The sequence below is a fragment of the Gasterosteus aculeatus genome, chromosome 15 (assembly GCF_964276395.1).
Source record: "Gasterosteus aculeatus chromosome 15, fGasAcu3.hap1.1, whole genome shotgun sequence".
Lineage (NCBI taxonomy): Eukaryota > Metazoa > Chordata > Actinopteri > Perciformes > Gasterosteidae > Gasterosteus > Gasterosteus aculeatus.
Window position 1 is genome coordinate 12,279,233 of NC_135703.1, and position 19,313 is coordinate 12,298,545.

Here is a 19,313-nt window from a genome sequence, read left to right on the forward strand (position 1 = left end):
AAACAATGTGATCTTGTTTCATCTGAAGTCGCCCTTTGGCTTCTTGGAGCTCAGAAAACGCAACCCTTAAATTCCTTGACGCAACAACTCGCACCAAGCTGATTGGATCCACACAAGGCAAATCCACTGCTTGGGTAAATACAGGTTTGAGGGTCAAACCATGTGGAAACAGCAGCAATGCTGACTCTTGACATCGTCATACTCGCACATCAGAGGGAAGAAATACATCTAAATATAGCTCTTCTTGTGGGGTCACATCCCCTCAGGCTGCAGAACTCCCCATACAGCAATATAAAACCACACATTTGGCTGAACACATTACATCAACATTTGGTTGATCCTATAAAAAAAAGGTTTACTTTTTTTATCCTTATGAACAAGGATGTTACTTTTTTGACCACTGGAAATAGCTGCAGTTCAATCCAAAAATCTTAAAAGCCTCCATAAGAAAAGTCCAAAGGACTTTGGTAACATACATTTGACAACCACTAACTAGCAGCAAATGGTGCTAATCTCTTCTTGCTTACAGAAGTCTCACTGCATCTGCAGAACTGTGTAGCCTACTTGAAGCTTTATGCCTGATGATTAAATATGAAAGAACATGGAAACAGTCTTTGTTAAGCTGATAGGATAACACATAGACTAACAGTATTTCTTTTATATATATATATATATATTTTTTTACACTATCCATTATTTCTTTTCAGATCAATATTGACCATCAATAAATTAACAATATAGCTAATGATAAATAAATCTTGTAAATTGTCTGTAAAGTTCACATATAAACAACCTGCTCTATTGTGCAGAGAAGTGGACCAACGTCACGTATTTCTTTTCTCCCCAAAAAATACAAAGAATCCATGATGTAAACACTACGACTTTCCCTTTAGAACCTCTGGAGGCAAGGACAGCGACAAGGTAACAAGGTACGTTGGGCTGACCGAGAGCGAGCCGCGTCTCTCCTTTGTCAGTCTAGGCCCGGGGCAGTGGGAGTGGGGCAGCCCTTTTCCCAGTTTGGACACTGGTGACGACTTCTTCCTGGTCCGGTCCCTGATTGAAACAGTCTGCGTGTGTGAAAGTGAGAGAGGCAAAATAAGAAAAACAGGGTACAGGCTATTGCTAGTGAAGGATATTGAGGTGACAGTCGTTGCTGCTCGCACTGCATGCTGGGGGCTTTGGACACGTGCGGACGCCCATGCAAATGGAGCCGGATGCAGAGCGCTGCCAGGGACGGAGGGAAAGAGAGACGTCTCTATGCTGGTCCAAGCCATCCCTGTGGGACATGAAACTCTCGCCCTTTTTTTTTTTTACTCTCCTTCTGAGAAGTGAAAGGCTGGATGCTCTGGTCGGTGCTCAGAGTCGGTTACCAGGGCAACGGGCGTGTTGACGGGCGGGATGTTGGAAGGCTGTGGCTTGGTGTTGTCCTCTGGGAACGTCTTCTCTTGTGACTGGGAGGAGGAGGACGAGGACCGGGTGCTCTCACTGGAGCTGCTGCGGGTCTCTGTGCTGGTACTCGTCTTTTTCATCTTCCTCCTCTTGGCTAGTGGCGCTTTGTCCACCGTTTGTAGGCGGAAACCTTCTCGCTTACATTTGTTAAACGCCTAAGAAAAAGAAAAAAAAGGGGATAGGTGATCGAGTTATTAAGAATTATTGTTATTGTTTTTTTCCCCCCGCTGTGGCCTGAGGACCGTTACTGGTACCACTGGTTGACATTAAAACAATCCTGTTAAGTTCTCCAATTGGTGTTTTTTTATAAATTATTTAATGACAGCTTAGTTCCCTCTTAACAGAGATGTACATATTTTTGTACACTATTTAAAAAAATAAAAGCTGTAAATGAATGCTTAAAAAAAAAATCCAATTAATCGGTTAATCGAAAAAATAAGACTGATTAATAAATTATTAAAATAATCGTTAGTTGCAGCCCCAAACTAATCCTGCTCTTTCTTTCCCGATTGAGATTCCTCAACTGAGAATATCTGCCGATATTGAGCTTCAATCCTTCAGGTACAGCATAAGCACCGATAGTAATCCAGTATATCAGATCGGTGCATCTCTGGATCTCTTTTCTGCAAAAATGTTGTTAAACATGATTTTACTAATAAAATCAAAAATGTGTCATTCATGAAATAAACAGAAAACATTCGTTTGGACAATATTTTCCCAATTTCACAGTGAACTTTTACTAGCCTAATAGTACATTTAAAACAAATAACCTAGAAATAATGTGTCTACGAGTGGCCTTCTGTTTATGAGCACCACCAGTTTTGTAAAAATTGTTCAACACAACCCACGTTTACAAAGGGAAGCCTCGCCATGGCCCAAGGACTTCTACCCTAAATCTGAAAGAAGCCTGCACTGCTGGTCAGCTCTTACATTAAAAGTAACTTTGACGTAAGTGTGCACGGAGGCAGTGGAGGAGCCCAGAATGTCCGGGGTCATGAGCGGGTTGCAGGACAGCTGGCTGTCGTCCTGGATCCAGGCGTTGTAACGTAGGCCACACATCTTAATCCTCTTGTTTGGGTCCACGGTCAACAGCTCTGCAGGAACAAGACGCGGATAATTACCCTTTGGTGCTCTAAATACGCCCACGAGGAGCGGGCGAGATATCCTCTTCGGGTGCCTCAGTTGCTGTGAGCTACTTTGTGAGTGGAAAGTTCAATCTGTGACTAAAAAAGGGAACAAAAGTCCTGGAGATCCGCAACTTCTAAATATGTCGGTCCAAACCTGTTTGACACTTCTTCTCAAACAGACACCAACTCCATACACAGCAACTATTTTGAAGTCTGCCATGTTTTTTTAATGTTGGAAAGATTTATTCAGATCAGATCTGAAATTGGAGTAGAAGGAAGCCGGTATTTTTAATTATGATGAAAAACCCATTAACAATCGGCCTATTTTTTACAGGGGAGATTATACCTGTTCTTTGTATGCTTTTGTCACAAACACCTGGGGCCTCATTTATAAAAGCTTGCAAGAAACGTAACTTCACTTAGTGTGAAGTCGAAAGTATCATTGGAAGGTGGAAAGGAGAAGTAAAATGCTTTTTGGAGGGCACAGTGTGGACATTACTAATGCCAAAAAGGCACTTGAGTGCCAAAAGGTTGCAGAGCAATGCCGCAGCCTCACAACCTCGGACCGGCCGAAATAAAGAAAAAATGGTCTGAAAGTGGATGCGAAAAAGCGTTTAGCGTTTATCGCCAAAGTGTGTCTGGCCCGGCTGGGGAAAGTGGACACCGGAGATGTCCCCTCTTGATGAGAGACTGGCGGGAATGATTGCGGATCGGGGACAGGGCCAACACAGCCATCGGCATCAGGGGGTCGAGGCACGTTTCAAAGCTGTGCCACATCATGTAGCACAGCACATGTCAGCACGGTTTTGCACACCTTTTCAGGAGTATACAACAACCTCCCTCCAGTGCAGTCGAGGCAATGCCATCTGCCCTTAAACAGGCCGATGGTGCGCTGCACTACAGCGCGAATCCTTCCATTTGCCACATCTTCTAAGAGCGCAAGATCAGCCATTTCGCGCCATTTTATTACCGTCCATTTGATTCCATCTGACAAGCAACAGCTGTGTTTTAAGGATGAATTGCATAACATGCCGATATTATTGAAGAATATATTTCACTTTTTTTCTGTTTGTTTTACGCTGCAGATCGAACAAACAGGTGTTCGTGTTATTTATGAGAGGCAGTATTGGCATTTCTTTTACAATAGTCTAGTTTTACACACTTTCACAGACGTTTGCGTGTTTCTTGCATTTGCCGACGGTTCTCATTTCACCCGTTTTTGTGCGTACGCATGGGTCCGAGCTTGCGTGAAGGACTGCACATTTTTTCAAGTTTTCTTTTTATAAATACCAATTATTGCGTGGAGAGCGACGTACGCCTTCTTTTGTGCGTACGCAACGTTTATAAATGAGGCCCCAGAAGTGTAAATGTGCTTTTACTCACAAACTTCCAGCAGTTCCCCCACTCACCTTGTATCAGGTCCTTTGCCTGCTGGGACACATTCCTCCAGGCCTCGCCTTCAAAAGAGAAGTCTCCCTGTTTGATTTTCTTCATTATCTCCTCAGCGCTGGTGTGGGTCAGGCTCTTCTCCTGACACTGAAAAGGCACCTGCCCGGACAACATGGTGTACTGCAAACAGAGAAAAACCCCACCATCTGCTGTCAAGTCACCATGAACACAGTTTTACTGCTTAAACATCTAAAGTGGACACGTTGTCAGTGCAGCGCAGCATATGCTACATGCTTGTTTTGTAAATCATGGCGCCTATAATGAGCTGAGAAAGGAACTGAAAAAGGGCAACTGCAGAAAGTGAACGTGGTGTTAAAAAAGATCTGCTTTTATAAGGACCTCTTGACCGATTTCTCCACCGTTGAGCTGCATGTCGTTGACCGTGGCTGCAACAGCACTAAACAGAAGAGCGGCCTGTGCTCAGATGAGTGAACAGCATGCGCTCACCTTGGCCCACTTACATCTGATTTTCTCATTATAATGACAGAAGTTGGGAACAGCCCTTTCGGCAGCGCAGGATCAGTCCTGAACTCTCCCTCCCTCTTTGTTTGCTCACTTTGCTTCCAGGGCTTTGTGCACACGGCTTGTCAGAATCCATTTCATCAAAGCTCCATGAAGCACACTACTCTCATCTCCCCCCCAGGGGGCGTCCGTGTCAGACAACAGTCAGAGAGCCTAGATTCGGTTTGGGTCCATTATAGAAATCTCTCTCTCAACACTCCTTTGCATTTTCCTCCTCTACACTAAAAAAGGTTGAATAAAGACGACATTCCCGCTATCGGGAGGTGACGTTTTGTATCAGCGCCGTCTTAACCGGCTGTGACAGCCGGGCGGTTTGCTCTTCAATCCGTGGTGAGTATTAAACTGTTTGTGCTCACCACAGGAGACAGAAGGGTGCAGCGCTGAACAGGAGAGGGAGATCACGCAAATACGATCAAACAGAACATGCACTAATATGCAAACATACATGAGTGCATTCAGACACAGAGGGGGGGCCTGCAGCAAATGATGAATCCATACACTGCATAGCGTCAACAAATCATCGTTCTGTGGAGCTCGTGATTAAACATTAATCTGGTTAACATTATGAGACACAACTGCAAAGCTCTTCAGAGCTGAGGTCTTTGAAAACGTATTTTTTCAATGCATATATATAAATATATAAATATATATATATATATGCATATGCATATATGCACATCGGAGATGTAAAGATTCGAAAGTGATCCAATTATTGGTAAAACAACTTAAAACGTATCAAACTTAAAATTTGAATCAAAGGGAGCCAGGAAAGCGCTTCATTTGCTTTCCTTTCGCATCCACTATGTTAACAATCTTCTTTCAACTAGCTGTAAAATAAAACACTTAACAGGCTACTCATTTGTTTATTTCCCGGCGGGCTAATGTGGAGATAATAGTGAATGATTCTCCCTCAGTCAAATTTGATTTTAACCGAAGCATTGCTCTGGTGTCCCACACTCACTCACCAGAATGACCCCCAGACTCCACAGGTCACAGGACTCATCATAGCCGTCATACTTGAGTATCTCTGGTGCTGCGTATTGCAGGGTGAAGCAGGGAGTCTTCAGGAGCTGATTGTCTGGTGGTTTGAGGCGAGCAAAGCCAAAGTCTATGATTTTTATCTCAGAGTTCTCACTCTCGTCCGTGAAGAGCAGGTTCTACGAAGCAATTGGAGACACGAACAGCAATCATTTCTTTCTGCTCAGTAAAACTGGTCCACTCAAGAGTGAACTAAATTGGACACCAAGGCCTATCTGAACAGGTATTTTGGACCCATGTTAGGGTCAAACTATTTGACGTTTGTTTTCTGGAAGATTGCAGAGTCAGAATGACGATACCACAGATCTGAACAAAGTCAGAAAAACTTGACCATTCTGTTTTAAAAGCTTATAATCCAGTGTGTCTGTATCTATCAAATCATTTTGAGCATAAGTCCTGCTGCGTGTGCGTCCAATACCTCCGGTTTAAGGTCCCTGTGCACCACACCCACATCGTGCATATGACTGACTGCCGACACCAGTTTCCGCATGATGCGACTGGCCTCTGTTTCACTGAAATGTTGCTTTCTGCGGATCCTCTCCAGCAGCTCCCCTCCACCGAGCAGCTCCAGAACCAGGAACGTGTGGAGCTACAGCAGAACACACACACAAACACACAACATATTCTGACACTTTTCACCAAACTATACTCATGTTTAACCATTAATCTTTGATATCCCCACAAATCATTTTTACAGCCTGGAGATTATGTCTGAAGCAGCTGAATCTTGCGAACGTGCAAAATGTTGGAGGACAATTTCTGTTGAATAATAAATATGGAACAGGAAAAAATTATGCTGAGATCAAACCATAATGGCATCGAGTGAAAGTGAAAGGGGCTAAACAAAATAGGAAGGGAATAATTGGTCTGGGTGACGGCGTAGGACTTTGTCATTAGTGCTGGGCTTTGGGAACAAAAGCAGAATTCGGTCAAGGCGAGGCGAGGCAGCGCTGCTTTGATCTGGGTCACAGGGCTCTGAGGTACTGTAATAACCCCACTGAGCTCATCAGGACTAAAGTGGTGCTCCTGGGCTTGAAGGACCGGGGCTAATGAACCTGTACACAGTCAGCCACACGGACGTACATCCCCAACAACCGGGGTAAGCTACAGTTGGAACACATGCATGCTTTGTCCAGTTTGAGTGTGCGGCTCGATTAGCAACACAAGTAAATCCAGGTTGTTTCTATTTAGCGGTTTGAACAGCTGTACTTTAAAAATACCTTTACTGTGAAACATCAAGCACCCAGGGAGATGTTTATGGGACAAAAATGAAGAGATAAAGAAAGAGCTTGAGGGCTTCTAGCATCCCCATTAATCTTCTTTGTTCCAGTTACAGCACTTACTAAAGAGGCAGCCTCCACAAGCTCCATGGAGAGGCAGGCAAAGCAGAACTCACAGTTGCAATAGATTCTGCAGCGATTAACCTTACCTGGTCGTGGTAAATTTCATGTAACTTGACAATGTTCGGGTGGCCATCACAGAGCTTGAGGGCCGCCATTTCCCGTTGAGTCTGTGCCTCCATCCTACAGCAAACACAAGCCGGAAGGGCAATAACCATCACAAAATATAACATGAGTAGAAAGACCTTTTGGTCTACACAGGACACCTCTGATGGAATCATTAATTTAGCAACTGATAACGCCACTAAAATGGGAAAAAAAAGCCAAAGGAAAAAAAAAACTAAATATAATTTGTTAACTTTTTAATGAATGATATTTTGTTAAGACATTTGCACAGTACAGTATGGGTTGGACTGTGATTTCCCACAATTCATCGAGTAGAACACAAGCTTCAGTTCTCAAATTGTTACATTTTTAAATTTCAGACATCTCCATATATTTATTGTAAGTTGCAGTTTTGCTCTGTTTATTCTCTTCACCCTGACCAGACAAATTCCATCTAAGAAGGAGGATCATGCGTTTCTGTCAGGTGGAAGCTTACTCTTATTAAAGCCATAATACCTGGCGCCACAATGTCCGTGGCAGAGTGTAGGAGTGCAGTGTTGGACTGCAATCAACACGCATAATCAAAGCTTGGTTGTTTTCTGTGCAGTTTATAGCAAAAAATATGCAGGTTTGTGACCAGAGATGCATTAACATAATCCTAACCCACATCTGGCATCTCTAGATTAGAGAAAGTATGTTATAGAGTCAAATTATGACATTATTTAGCAATGTAAGACCAATTTCATTTTCATTAAAATATATTGTTTAGAGGAGGCTTATAAAAGGGTCCAAGTTCTGCCAGCGAGAGACGTCAGATTTTTCGTGTAGACAAACACTTTGAGCAGGTAGGATGAAAGTTTTTACCTCTTGCTGACAATCTTGACAGCGTATTTTTGCCCTGTCTTCTTGTGTGTGCAGCGTCTGCAGATGGAGAAGCTCCCCTCTCCTAAAGCACTGTCCTTCAGGTCCATCTCATAACTTACATAGAAAGGAGAGTCCTGCAAACGGGCGATAGTGGACCAAAACAAGTTGTTTTAAACATGCTTTATTATGACAATATTTGACAGACTATATTTGGACTATTATGACATAATAAGAGACTTCAGGCTGTTGTCAGTGGTTATTGGGTGACATGGTTAATATAAGTACCGTATATAGACATGTATTCCTTCATTTTTATGGCATACTATACAGAATATTAGAAGATATGTTTTACATATTATACTAACATTTTTCAAAAATATACTATACTTTTAAAATGTATTTCTGCTTTTTTGATTTTGTGATGTGATCATACAATTCAAATCCAATTTTTCTTTCATGTTCTCAAACGTTTATCAACACCCACTGATCCAAAGCGGTCCAAGAAAACCATTTAAGGAGCAAACCGTTTCTCTTTTCTGTTCCGTTTAACAATTCAGATAAAAGTTACATAAAAAGAGAAACGTGGAAGTGACAAATGTGCAAAAAGATTTTTTTAGATTTTAGAGATTTAGATTATCCAAATATTAAAGCTCACAGCAAGATACGACAAGAAGCTGTTAAGTAGCTTCCTGTTTTTAAAGAAAATGGCATAAAAACATGCTGAGCACAGTGAGCTGAGACGCTATTGGAGAGTATTGATCCCGGGCGGCTGGGCTGGAACTTCCCCTTTCTAAAGCACTAAAAGAGTAGTAGGCAAGAACCAGGCTCACATGGCTTACATGACACAATGCGGATTTCCTTTTCATCAAAATACACTTTTTTGTAAAGTGTAATAAATGAAACATTGCTAAGATGTTTTTAAGTTCGGCTGAAAAACATTAAATGACAAATATGCTGTTTCTGATCATAATTCTTGAAAACTGCAATGATGGCAGAAGGTACCGAGGGCGCTGATGATAACATTGGAGATATGTTGATGAACGAGCATCAAACAAACATGATTGTGCCTGAAAACTGAGTGCGAGGGAGTAAAACAAGTACAGTAGGAAAAAAAAAAGTGAAAAAAAGAAGTTTGAGTGGAGAGAAGGAAAAGGGCTTCATCGCTCTGTGACAGCAGCCATTATCTTAAGTGTGTTTGTGCCGGGGATCCAAGTGCATTCGTCTTACCTTCATCATGGCGCTGCGGGCCACCGCAGCAGAGCCCGGCCTCTCAGAGCCTCCAAACAGCTGGACGGGGTCGTCCATCACCACATTCCTCTTGAACAGGATGGAGGGGGCCATGAAAGAGTAGCCCTGCACACAGAAATACACAAACTCTCAGTGTTTACATTTTAAAGTGAAGGTTGGACTACGAGAACAGAAGGAAATGAAACAACCGTTGCTGCAGTTCACAGCCTCAAAGATAATTTGCAGCATCATAATCCTCCATATATTTCAATATTTAAAGTAAAACTTCAAATTGTTTAGCTTTTGTCTTCAGCGTTTTCTACATCAAACCAGCCTGTCAGCTCCACAATAAACCCAGTTCTGGTAACTTGTGAGTGACAGCGGCCGTCCAGCTGTTCCAATTGTTAGACCTGTCATTGTGGAGCGTTGCCTGCTTAATTCAAGCTGTGGGGGACCCAAAGCTTTGAGATGGTATTAATCTCTCGCTCGCTCTCTCCCCTTTTCACCGATACAAACAGCTGTTTGGTATGTAGTGACAGCCATGGATGGACGGAAGGATGGGTGGTGAATGAATGAGATGCCCTAAATTGCCAGGCTTGAATATTTGATTGCTCTGCTGTGAAATTACATCTTGGCGGTCTTAATGCAATTTTAATTTTGTTTTGTGAGGCACCGTGGGGGAGCAAGTGCGCGATTTAAAATTGGGATTGCTGTCGTTATCTCAGATTGCTAGGCTTGCAAATTATAAAGAACCCAACATTTCAGACTATGTGAATGGCAGCTGAGAGCGAAAAAAGCAAAGATGAAGTTGGCAATCAAAGACAGAAGGCGTAACCGAGACAGACGTGGTGATGCTCTCAAAGTGTAACCTTTTATTCCATGAGAGAAGCCCTTTAATGGATCTATTGATCTACCGAGCTCAAGGATCCAGAAGGCAATCAGTGTTGAAATTTCATGCAATACATCAGACAGCCATCAGCTGGCACAGAGTTGTGGGCCATATTATGGTTCAAAGCTACATCAAAAATAGTCATTCACATCTGTTACTTCAATAAGATCTGCATATGGCAGCAATTACTTCAATAAAAGAGTCTTTAGTCAATTTGAAATACCAGTGCACACAGACAGACTCATGTTGACTTACAGCAACCTTTTGAGGACATTCAAAACTTCATTTGATTACTTGAATTGCTCTGGAGGATGACAAATATAGTCGCAGACAAAAAGTGCATAGTGCATAATGCATCTTTCATCCATGTCAACATCTCACACTGCCTGCTACCAAAGCCCAGACACACTCTAGCACAAAGAAAATGCAAATATAGATGACCTGCAGAGAGTGCAATGGAATGTTCAAATATGTAAAAAAAAAAAAAAAAAGAAAAAAAAAAGAAGAGACATACCCACAAACGTCTGGTTGTCTAACAAAGCCATAACTCCCACCTGAAAGATGCGGTCACAGTTCTGAGGCAGAGCTGCGGGGGAGTAGGTGGGGTCCATCTCTGTGAACTCCTCTGCAAAGTTGCTAACATCCAGCTCATCTCGAATCACTGGCTTAAACGGGGCCGAGACCTTCTTAGCTGCCAAGTCCTCCCAGTTTATTTTCTAAAGTGAGTTTGGTAATAGAGAAAAACATTGTGGTTCAAACCGTCCTTATTAACCTAGCTGATGCAAACACTCCTTAACGCAACTTACTCAAAGCAGTTACAATAAAAGGAGTAATAGCGCGCACTGCCGCTTAGCTTTTCTAACTATTCAAGACAAGCAATGTGCTTCACCTGGTAAAACGGATGTTTCTTTACATTCTCCCCGCCATTAGGACCTGAGCCCAATCTCTTCTTGGGATCTTTCACGAGGAGACGCTGGATGAGGTCTTTGGCCAGAGGTCCCATGTCTTTGGGGAAGGGAGGATCCTTTTTTAAGATTCTCCTGTGATGTGTTAGAGAGATATTGTCAGAGTTGTAGAGTGATTTAACCAAAGGTTGTCTGAAAACTATGGCTGAGGGAGAAACCCATACTTAGCAATGTCTGTGTGAGAGTTCTCATTTCCATCTACAGTGAAGGGTGATCCGCCAGTCAAAAGCTCATACATCAACACGCCGAGGCTCCACCAATCCACCGCCTGGAATGCATGAAATTAAACCACCAGGGACTAGATTAAAGGAAAAATCTCCCTGGAGAGCGCACACATTCAGGAATACAGGCTGGAGAGACCGGTCACCCGATTACATCAAACGGACGACAGCATAAAACATAAAACTACAAATGACCTTGTCATGTCCAGACTCTCCTCCTTCCACGATTTCTGGAGCCATATATTCAATGGTGCCACAGACAGAAAATGCCCGTTCCACCTGTTTTAACAACAACCAAATTTAACAGACACATAAAAATAAAAAAATGTAACAAGACATTATTGGTGCCTGCAAGAGAGCAGGACTTTGTTTGTACATAAGAATTGAATATCTAAGATTAATTTGATTTGCCAATGTTTTATGAGGAAGGACATGCATTGATCATGTTTGCTAGACCTCACGGATCCAAACATGCGTTTTGGTGGGAAATACTGGATATGGATACACGCACACACACATATTCCATACCTGATCAAATTCCTTACTGAGGCCAAAGTCTGTGAGAACTATGTGACCACTTGAATCCAGCAAAATATTCTCAAGTTTCAGATCCCGGTAAACAATCCCAAGCTGCAAATAGAAAGTGAAACACATTGCATGTGCGTATGAATAGATCCCTTCTGAACAGACAAGAGGCCATGGCTGTGTTAAATCCGGGTTAGGTTACCTTGTGTAGATGTTCTAGCGCCGACACAATCTCTCCACTGTACAAAGCCACTTCTGGTTCCTTAAATCGCACCCTTTGCACCAAATGTGTGAAGAGCTCCCCACCGTTCACATAATCTATAGATAGGAAATCATGGAGGTCACGTTTCATCCCAAATCATATGCGGATTCATTTTTCTACAGGAAAGTGCAAATACTTTAAAAACACATTCTGATCACAGAATTAAAGACAATCATGAAGCTGATAATTATTGTATAGGGATAACACATGGCTGTATTGCATCAGAAATCCTAACCTAGAATGAGGTGCAGCTTGGTATCCGTCTGGAAGGCATAGTGAAGTGTGACGAGGAATGGAGACTGGCGAATGTGCTCCAGGACTTGTCGCTCGGTCCGCGTATGTTCGGCGGTCTTTGCCTTTTGTACAATGGTGGCCTTCTTCAAAACCTTCATGGCATAAAGCTTCCCCGCATCATGGCCACTCACTTTCCTCACCAGGAACACTTTTCCATATGCTGGTGTTTTGGGTAAACAAGGACAGAACATTTAAATCAGAGCAGAGCAAAAGTTTAAAACACACAATATTGGATGCCGGACTGGAATGCAGATGATCAACTCAAAGTAACTTTCTAGTAAAGAGACTAAAGAGAAAACATCCACTCACCTCCTGTGCCCAGCACCTTTAATAGTTCAAAGTTTTCAATGCCCACCCTCTCTATATGGCCCGTCAAGTTGGCTGGAGTCCGAGGAGAAATAAAATATTACAATAATGAATTGATATTATTACAAATTAGATGAAGTACTTCATTCTTGTAGACAAAAGGCAGGTAAAACAGCACGACACAACAGCTTGTGACACATAAACAATTTGTAACTCTAATAATTGTACGTTTATAAAAATTACCCCGGCAAACTGCATGCTGGGTACAGCTCACAACAACAAGTAACTCTGTTGCTACATGAAAACACGGAAAAGAGCGATACAGGAGGAACAACATGACCAGAGATGCACCAACACAACTGGACCCAAGAGAGAAGCTGTGTCTGTTTGGAGGGGTTTTGGTTTTGGTCTTAAGTAGGTTACGTTAGATCAGAAAATAATTTATTGCAAAGTCGGTCGAGTCTCTAGTGGAAACACTAGCAGCCACAACAAGCTAACACGCTAACGAGCTAACAACAGCTGTTCGGGTAGCCGTGGTCCTTTTCGGGGTCAATGAATTAATGTTTATTTGAAAAAGCAATACCGTGATATACCGCAATACCGTAGGAATCTTTCTAAATACTAAATTAATTTTCTAAATATGGATTTCTGTCCATACCGTGCTGCCCTATAATGTAGAGATGTTCCATATTGGGTTATTCACTCAGAGAAAATTACATGAGATTTTACATATTGACATCTTTACGAAATGACAATGTATTAATCAGTAGTTGCTATTAAAGAATAATCAAGAATATTTCTATTCTATGTGTTTTTCCAAAGATTGACTACGCGAGGGTATTCTGAAACGTGCGAAAATGTATGTATGAATAGTCACTATTCATGCACACTCACTGCTGTGTGCATGATTGGTGCGACGCTATCAATTAACATAAAAAGCCATTCACTAAAAAAGAATATAGATATGAACCAAAATATTAGTTATGAATAGTTGCGTATTTGATGCAAATTGATATGTCTAAAAGTGTTTAGACCAGCTCCAATGCTGGTCTTTCTTTACAGTATAGCAGTTTCTATTCTAAAATGGTAAAAAAAAGAAGCAATAGTGAAGAAAGTCTATTGAATACTGTGACACAGAAAAGTTGTGAATACATTCAAATCAGCTGTTTTAGCCAAATACTGGACACCAGAAGGCACATTACAGTCCTCTTCTGTGTTTTACAACTTGCACCCATGATATAAACCATGTATTCATCCATTTATTTTTGATACAAAGAGACTCACAGCCATGATGCTTTGAGGCAAATTAAGTCAGACTGCAAGTGGGCTTCAAATGCACAGGTGAATTTGTTTAATCCAAATGTGCAAAGTGTTTCAATAGCAAACTTCCTTCATGTAAGCAAAAATCTAAAAAAGCAGTATGCGATAATCTTCCGAGCAACTGCAGCCACATCTGCAGCACTAACGGGCAAAATGATTTCATTATCTTTCATCAGTGATCCTCAGTGAAGTCAGCACACACTGTGAGCTACTTGTGTCTTTCTAAATCATGGCTTCCTTGTAAAGACGACTGATCATAGCACGCTCTTGGACATGCATGTCCTTTGTGAACACATCCTTTGTGTCCCACACTGTGAAAGTAGGCTACTGAGCAATTAAAGTGGCAGATTTAATCTTTTCCGCTCCTTCTCCTGTTCCGCACGAGGAGAAATGCTGCAACCGTTAAGACACAAACTGCGTAAAGTATCATTGCAAAACAACAACACAGTCCTTCAAATCTGAGGTCAAGGGTTTATGTTGCATAACACCTTTGTCGAGCTCATCTCACAAGTACAAGTTGAATTTTGGCGTATATTAATAGACTGACAGAAGTGTCCAACTGTTAGACAAGACACGAGACTCAAGTCTACAGTAGAGAAGTAATAATGTCCCGTCCAAATGAAAAGCTTACCTTGAACAATGTTTTTCAGTTTAATTGTAACAGTTCCAACAACCTGGTCATTTGTGGTATTGTGCAAAGCATAAACACAACTATGACCATGAGTGGTCAAACCATACAATTATGTAACCTGCTATATATTTTTTTACCATTTTCAATACAGAAATCCTTTGTAAGCAGCCCGAAAATCTTCTGCTTTTGCTATAAAATGTCCTCAGTAGGTCAAAAGGACCCAAAGCAAAGCAGATCATTATTTAAAATTCTGAACATACAAGAAAAACCCACGTGCATGTAACAACTAGACTGACAGCATATTTAGGGCAGGGCAGTGAACGAGGGGGGTGCAGCACAGTCATGTTGCAGCCTGAACAGCGGCACCGCGTATCATCATAAACCAACTGTCCGACTCCGTTCAGCAGCCGAACTAGTGGACACGCCACTAAACAACCAGCCAGTGCGGAAACGCAACATCAACCGACTACAACTTCCTGTTAAATCACATAAAAGTGCTGAACACGTTTCGAGCTGCCGCTGGTCGCATCTCGAGGCTGCTTGTCACTCGGGTGGAATAAAAGGCGCACCGTCACTAGTTTACCATCGAGGACGATGCGCAGTCATCTGCCGTTAGTGAGCAGAGCAGCGAGGGTACGGAGGATACCCGTTTACCGTCGGGGGGGGGGGGGGGGGGGGGGGTAACGTTACGTTCCTCTGCCCCGCGCGGTTTGCAGAATTGAAACCGAGCTATCATCCACTCCACGGACCTGACAGCTGTCTGTTCCTCCGAGCGGGAACCCGTGTGCGCTAACCGACGAGAACGCCGCAAAGCCACGCCATTCAACGTTAGCAATTAACGTCACGCGTTAATTAAAGGCGTTCACCGCCGCTCAGATTTGGCGGAGTTACGCAGCAGCAGTTAACTCCCAGTTAGCTGCAGTGGTGTCGCGGTTAGCTCACAAACGTAACGGTTGGGTGGGCGCGAGGTAAGAGGCGTGTGACCAGTAACGGGGGCAATCGGCTAGCGTTAGCCTCCCCCCCGCCGCGGTTGGACTTGTTACGTTAACGGCTGCGCTCGCCGTAAATGTCCACCGACGGTGACAGTTGTCTCTTACCAGCTAGCCGGCTAACGTGTGCGCGCCGTCTCCGACGGATGGCCGGCAAACTAAAACATGGACCGCTTCAAAAGTTTAGCTCGCAGATAACTTACCGTTTTTCAGCTCGTGTTTCACAGTAAAGAGGTCACCTTCTTTGGAAGATCCCTCCATCGGGGATGGCACCGTAGTTTCCTGCTCTAATTAGGTGTAAAGATGCTTCTTAGACAAGGTTACGTTCACCTCGCAAGCTGATTTGCCACATTAATTTGCGATAGCAGGAGAGTTTTACGCCTGTTACTTAACAAATATATGGGCAGAGTGTTGCTACCAAACGTAGCTGCCAGCGAACCCAAAGGAAACACTTGCTTCTTCCAGTACACCAACACTACCTTCGCAACCAGACAGCTCCTCTTCGCTGATTGGGGTTGCTATGTGAAAATCTCACCTCTGATTGGCTCTTTTCGAGTTAGCGACAAATGATCCCGCCTTCGTCAATAGACTGGCGCTGACTTGACTTGTGCATGGTGCTGTCAAAGGTCAGAAACGCAACACTTTTAGGTTGAATCAATTGTGCTTTAGGAAAAGTATTGCAGTTTAGGAATTCAATAATATAATGTATTATTAAATAATATATTATTGTATTAAATAATATATTATTGTATTGAATAATCATTGCTGATTGATAGATATAGATAGATATATATAGATAGATATATATATATAGATAGATATATCTATATATCTATATATAGATAGATATATCTATATATATATATATAGATATATCTATATATATATATATATATAGATATAGATATATATAGATATATATATATATATCTATATCTATATATATAGATATATCTATATATATATATATAGATATATCTATATATATATATAGATATAGATATAGATATATATAGATATATATATATCTATATATATATGGTGGCTTACAAGTTGGAGAGTAACTAAAGCCTGAGAGCAAGTACTGTAGTCCATTCTTGAGGGAATTGTGTTGTACTTGCATATTTTATTTTATGTTACGTCCCTAAAGTGTCTAGGGGTGGAGGACGTAAACAAGTTAAAATAATAAACCCGGGAGATCTGGATCAACGGCAAAACAAGGACATTTAATGAAGGAAAACAACACAAGGCAACTGAAAACAATCTCCAAAAGGAAGACGAGTACAGCGTATGGCTTCTTCTTTACTGGCTCCCAAAACGTCAGCAGGTCAGCACCTCACAACCTCTCTGGTTCCGCTCTGGCTTCCACTGAAGCAACCCCCACCCACTCTGGCTTGGCACAACCATTTAATCCCCTTCTGATCAGCTGCAGGAGTGACATCGCCAGCACACCTGAAGGAAATCACACACACTCACACACACACGTACAAACAAGGCACAGTTACTCCATTACAATCAAGTCACTTTTAACCGAATAACATTCAGTTAAACTATTATCTGATCATGTAAAACTAATAAATATTTCTACTGCTGTTTGAAGTAAAATGTCTCCGTTTTTTTCTCTACTACCATTCTAGTATTATTCATTGAAGATGAATCCTTGACAAATAATCTGAGGTCAGGCACATGAAATATTAATATTGAATGATCTTTCTGAAATTGAATTCTCCAGCCTCTTGTTTTAAATACAAGGTAGATAGAGGTCATAAACTAGACTTACTGGCAAAGATAGACAATATCAAGAAAATGACCACTTCCTGTTGTAATGGCAGTACCAGAAGAGATGAGTTCATGAAGTCATAATTAGAAGGTGATTCTTTTGTATTCTCTTTTGTATTTCGTTTTCTGTTTTTGTGTGAGGCAACAGTGATATATTTTAATTTTAAAAAGTTTCATACACTTTTGAAAAGAAACAAAAAGCTAAATAATGCAGTGTGCTGCTAAAAATGTTTGCATCACAAACCAGACTGAACCTTTATTATTAATTCATAGTTATCTCCGTCCGTTATTAAACCTGAAAAAATCTTTAGGGACAATTGATATCTCAAAGAGTGGTCAGTATAATGTAGTTTACCGATTTGCACACAGGGTGTCACCTTTGTACTGTTTTCAACACAAGGATCAGAAAGGACCTTTCAAATTATATGCTTTCTACTCATCATCCCTTTTTTGATGAAATATTTGAGAACTTTTTTGCTTAAACTGAGTTTGGAGTAGAAATGTAATTTTGGTAGCTCCTGAAGTTTGCGGATGACACCACCCTCATTGGACTGATCTCTGGTGGGGGACGAGTCCGCCTACAGGTGGGAGTCTGACCATCTGGTGTCGTGGTGCAGTCAGAACAACCTGGAGCTCAACTCTCTAAAGACAGTGGAGATGGTTGTGGATTTGCGGCGGAACAGAGCCCCACCCTCCCCCATCACCCTGTGTGACTCCCCTGTCACTATTGTGGATTCCTTCCGTTTCCTGGGCTCCATCATCACCCAGGACCTCAAGTGGGAGCTGAACATCAGCTCCATCACCAAGAAGGCTCAGCAGAGGTTGTTCTTCCTGAGGCAGCTGAAGAAACTCAACCTGCCAAAGACGATGATGGTGCACTTCTACACGGCCATCATCGAGTCCATCCTCTGCTCCTCCATCACCGTCTGGTACGCTGCAGCCACAGCCAAGGACAAGTGCAGGCTGCAGCGTGTCATCCGCTCTGCAGAGAGGGTGATCGGCTGCAATCTGCCGTCCCTGCAGGACTTGTTCGCTTCCAGGTCTCTGAAGCGAGCTAAAAAGATCGCGGCCGACCCCTCCCACCCCAGACAAAACCTGTTTATGCCCCTTCCATCTGGCAGGAGGCTGAGGTCCATCAGGACTAAGACCTCCGCCACACGAACAGTTTCTTTCCGTCGGCAGTCGGGCTCATCAACAGAGCCGGTCCCCCACTGACTGACGCTGACATCCCACCGGTCACTCTGCTTCATACTGCACATGTCACTTTAACTGTCGTTTCTCACTCGTCACTTTGTTGTCACTCCTCACTTTGTCGTCACTTGTCACTTTTTTCACTTGTTCGATAGTGCACTTTATTTTGTTATATTTTTAAATATTTTTTAACTTTTTAAACATTTTTAATTTTTAACTTTATTCTTATTTTATACTAATCCATAGCCTTATTCTACTAACCCAATGCATTAGCATTTCATTTTATTTTATTACTTGTGCACTGCTGTCTGTTGTCTATTGTTACACTGTCTACTGTCACGCACCAACCGCCAAGACAAATTCCTTGTATGTTTAACATATTTTGGCAATAAATGTTTCCTGATTCCTTAAATGTAATTAAAAGACATTTAAAATTGGATCTCCAAAGCATTTCTTTTGTTATATCTCATTTTTGTGATACAATGATCTTCCAATTTCTTTGAAAATTTTGTGCAGTCAGTCTATTTATGTTTTTATTTTACTTGATTTTGTGTTGTAAGAAAATTGTCTAGAATCTAAACTGTGTGGCTGTAAAGAAGTTGAAATGTATATTTGTGAGAAAAAACTGAAAAAGGAAAAAACTAAACAAATCAGCGTTACAAACGTGAAACACATGTACGAAAAACAACAACGTTTTCCTTGTGCTTTATAGCTAAATGTTCAGAGCTTTTGTCTCCTGCACTCTTTTTCTTTTTCTTTTTGTCCAATGTCTTATTGACTTATTGTCCAATGCTATGCATCACCCGCCACATCAAATCCC

At 41.9% G+C, this 19,313-nt stretch overlaps 1 protein-coding gene across 1 annotated transcript; it reads right to left on the minus strand.

Moving 5' to 3' along the window:
- Window positions 1–651: 651 nt before the first annotated feature.
- Window positions 652–16,012, minus strand: rps6ka5 (ribosomal protein S6 kinase, polypeptide 5). Its single transcript, XM_040199773.2, has 17 exons — window positions 15,727–16,012; window positions 12,587–12,658; window positions 12,219–12,437; window positions 11,924–12,039; window positions 11,725–11,826; window positions 11,392–11,475; window positions 11,140–11,243; window positions 10,900–11,050; window positions 10,565–10,726; window positions 9,122–9,247; window positions 7,895–8,028; window positions 7,015–7,108; window positions 6,004–6,174; window positions 5,513–5,704; window positions 3,986–4,145; window positions 2,380–2,543; window positions 652–1,604 (listed from the first exon to the last, which is right to left on the minus strand). The coding sequence occupies exons 1-17, from the start codon at window positions 15,782–15,784 to the stop codon at window positions 1,311–1,313; spliced, it is 2,403 nt and encodes an 800-aa protein (XP_040055707.1). The 5' UTR covers window positions 15,785–16,012; the 3' UTR covers window positions 652–1,310.
- Between the last annotated feature and the right edge of the window lie 3,301 nt (window positions 16,013–19,313).

Bases quoted from the DNA above. Each gene is read 5' to 3' on its own strand.
- rps6ka5 (XM_040199773.2), bottom strand. From the start codon at position 15,784: ATGGAGGGATCTTCCAAAGAAGGTGACCTCTTTACTGTGAAACACGAG. The intron at 10,727-10,899 runs GTGAAGCACATT...AACTCACTTTAG, and splicing joins AGAAACATCCGTTTTACCAG to AAAATAAACTGGGAGGACTT. The intron at 2,544-3,985 runs GTGAGTGGGGGA...TTGTTCCTGCAG, and splicing joins GGCAAAGGACCTGATACAAG to AGCTGTTGACCGTGGACCCA.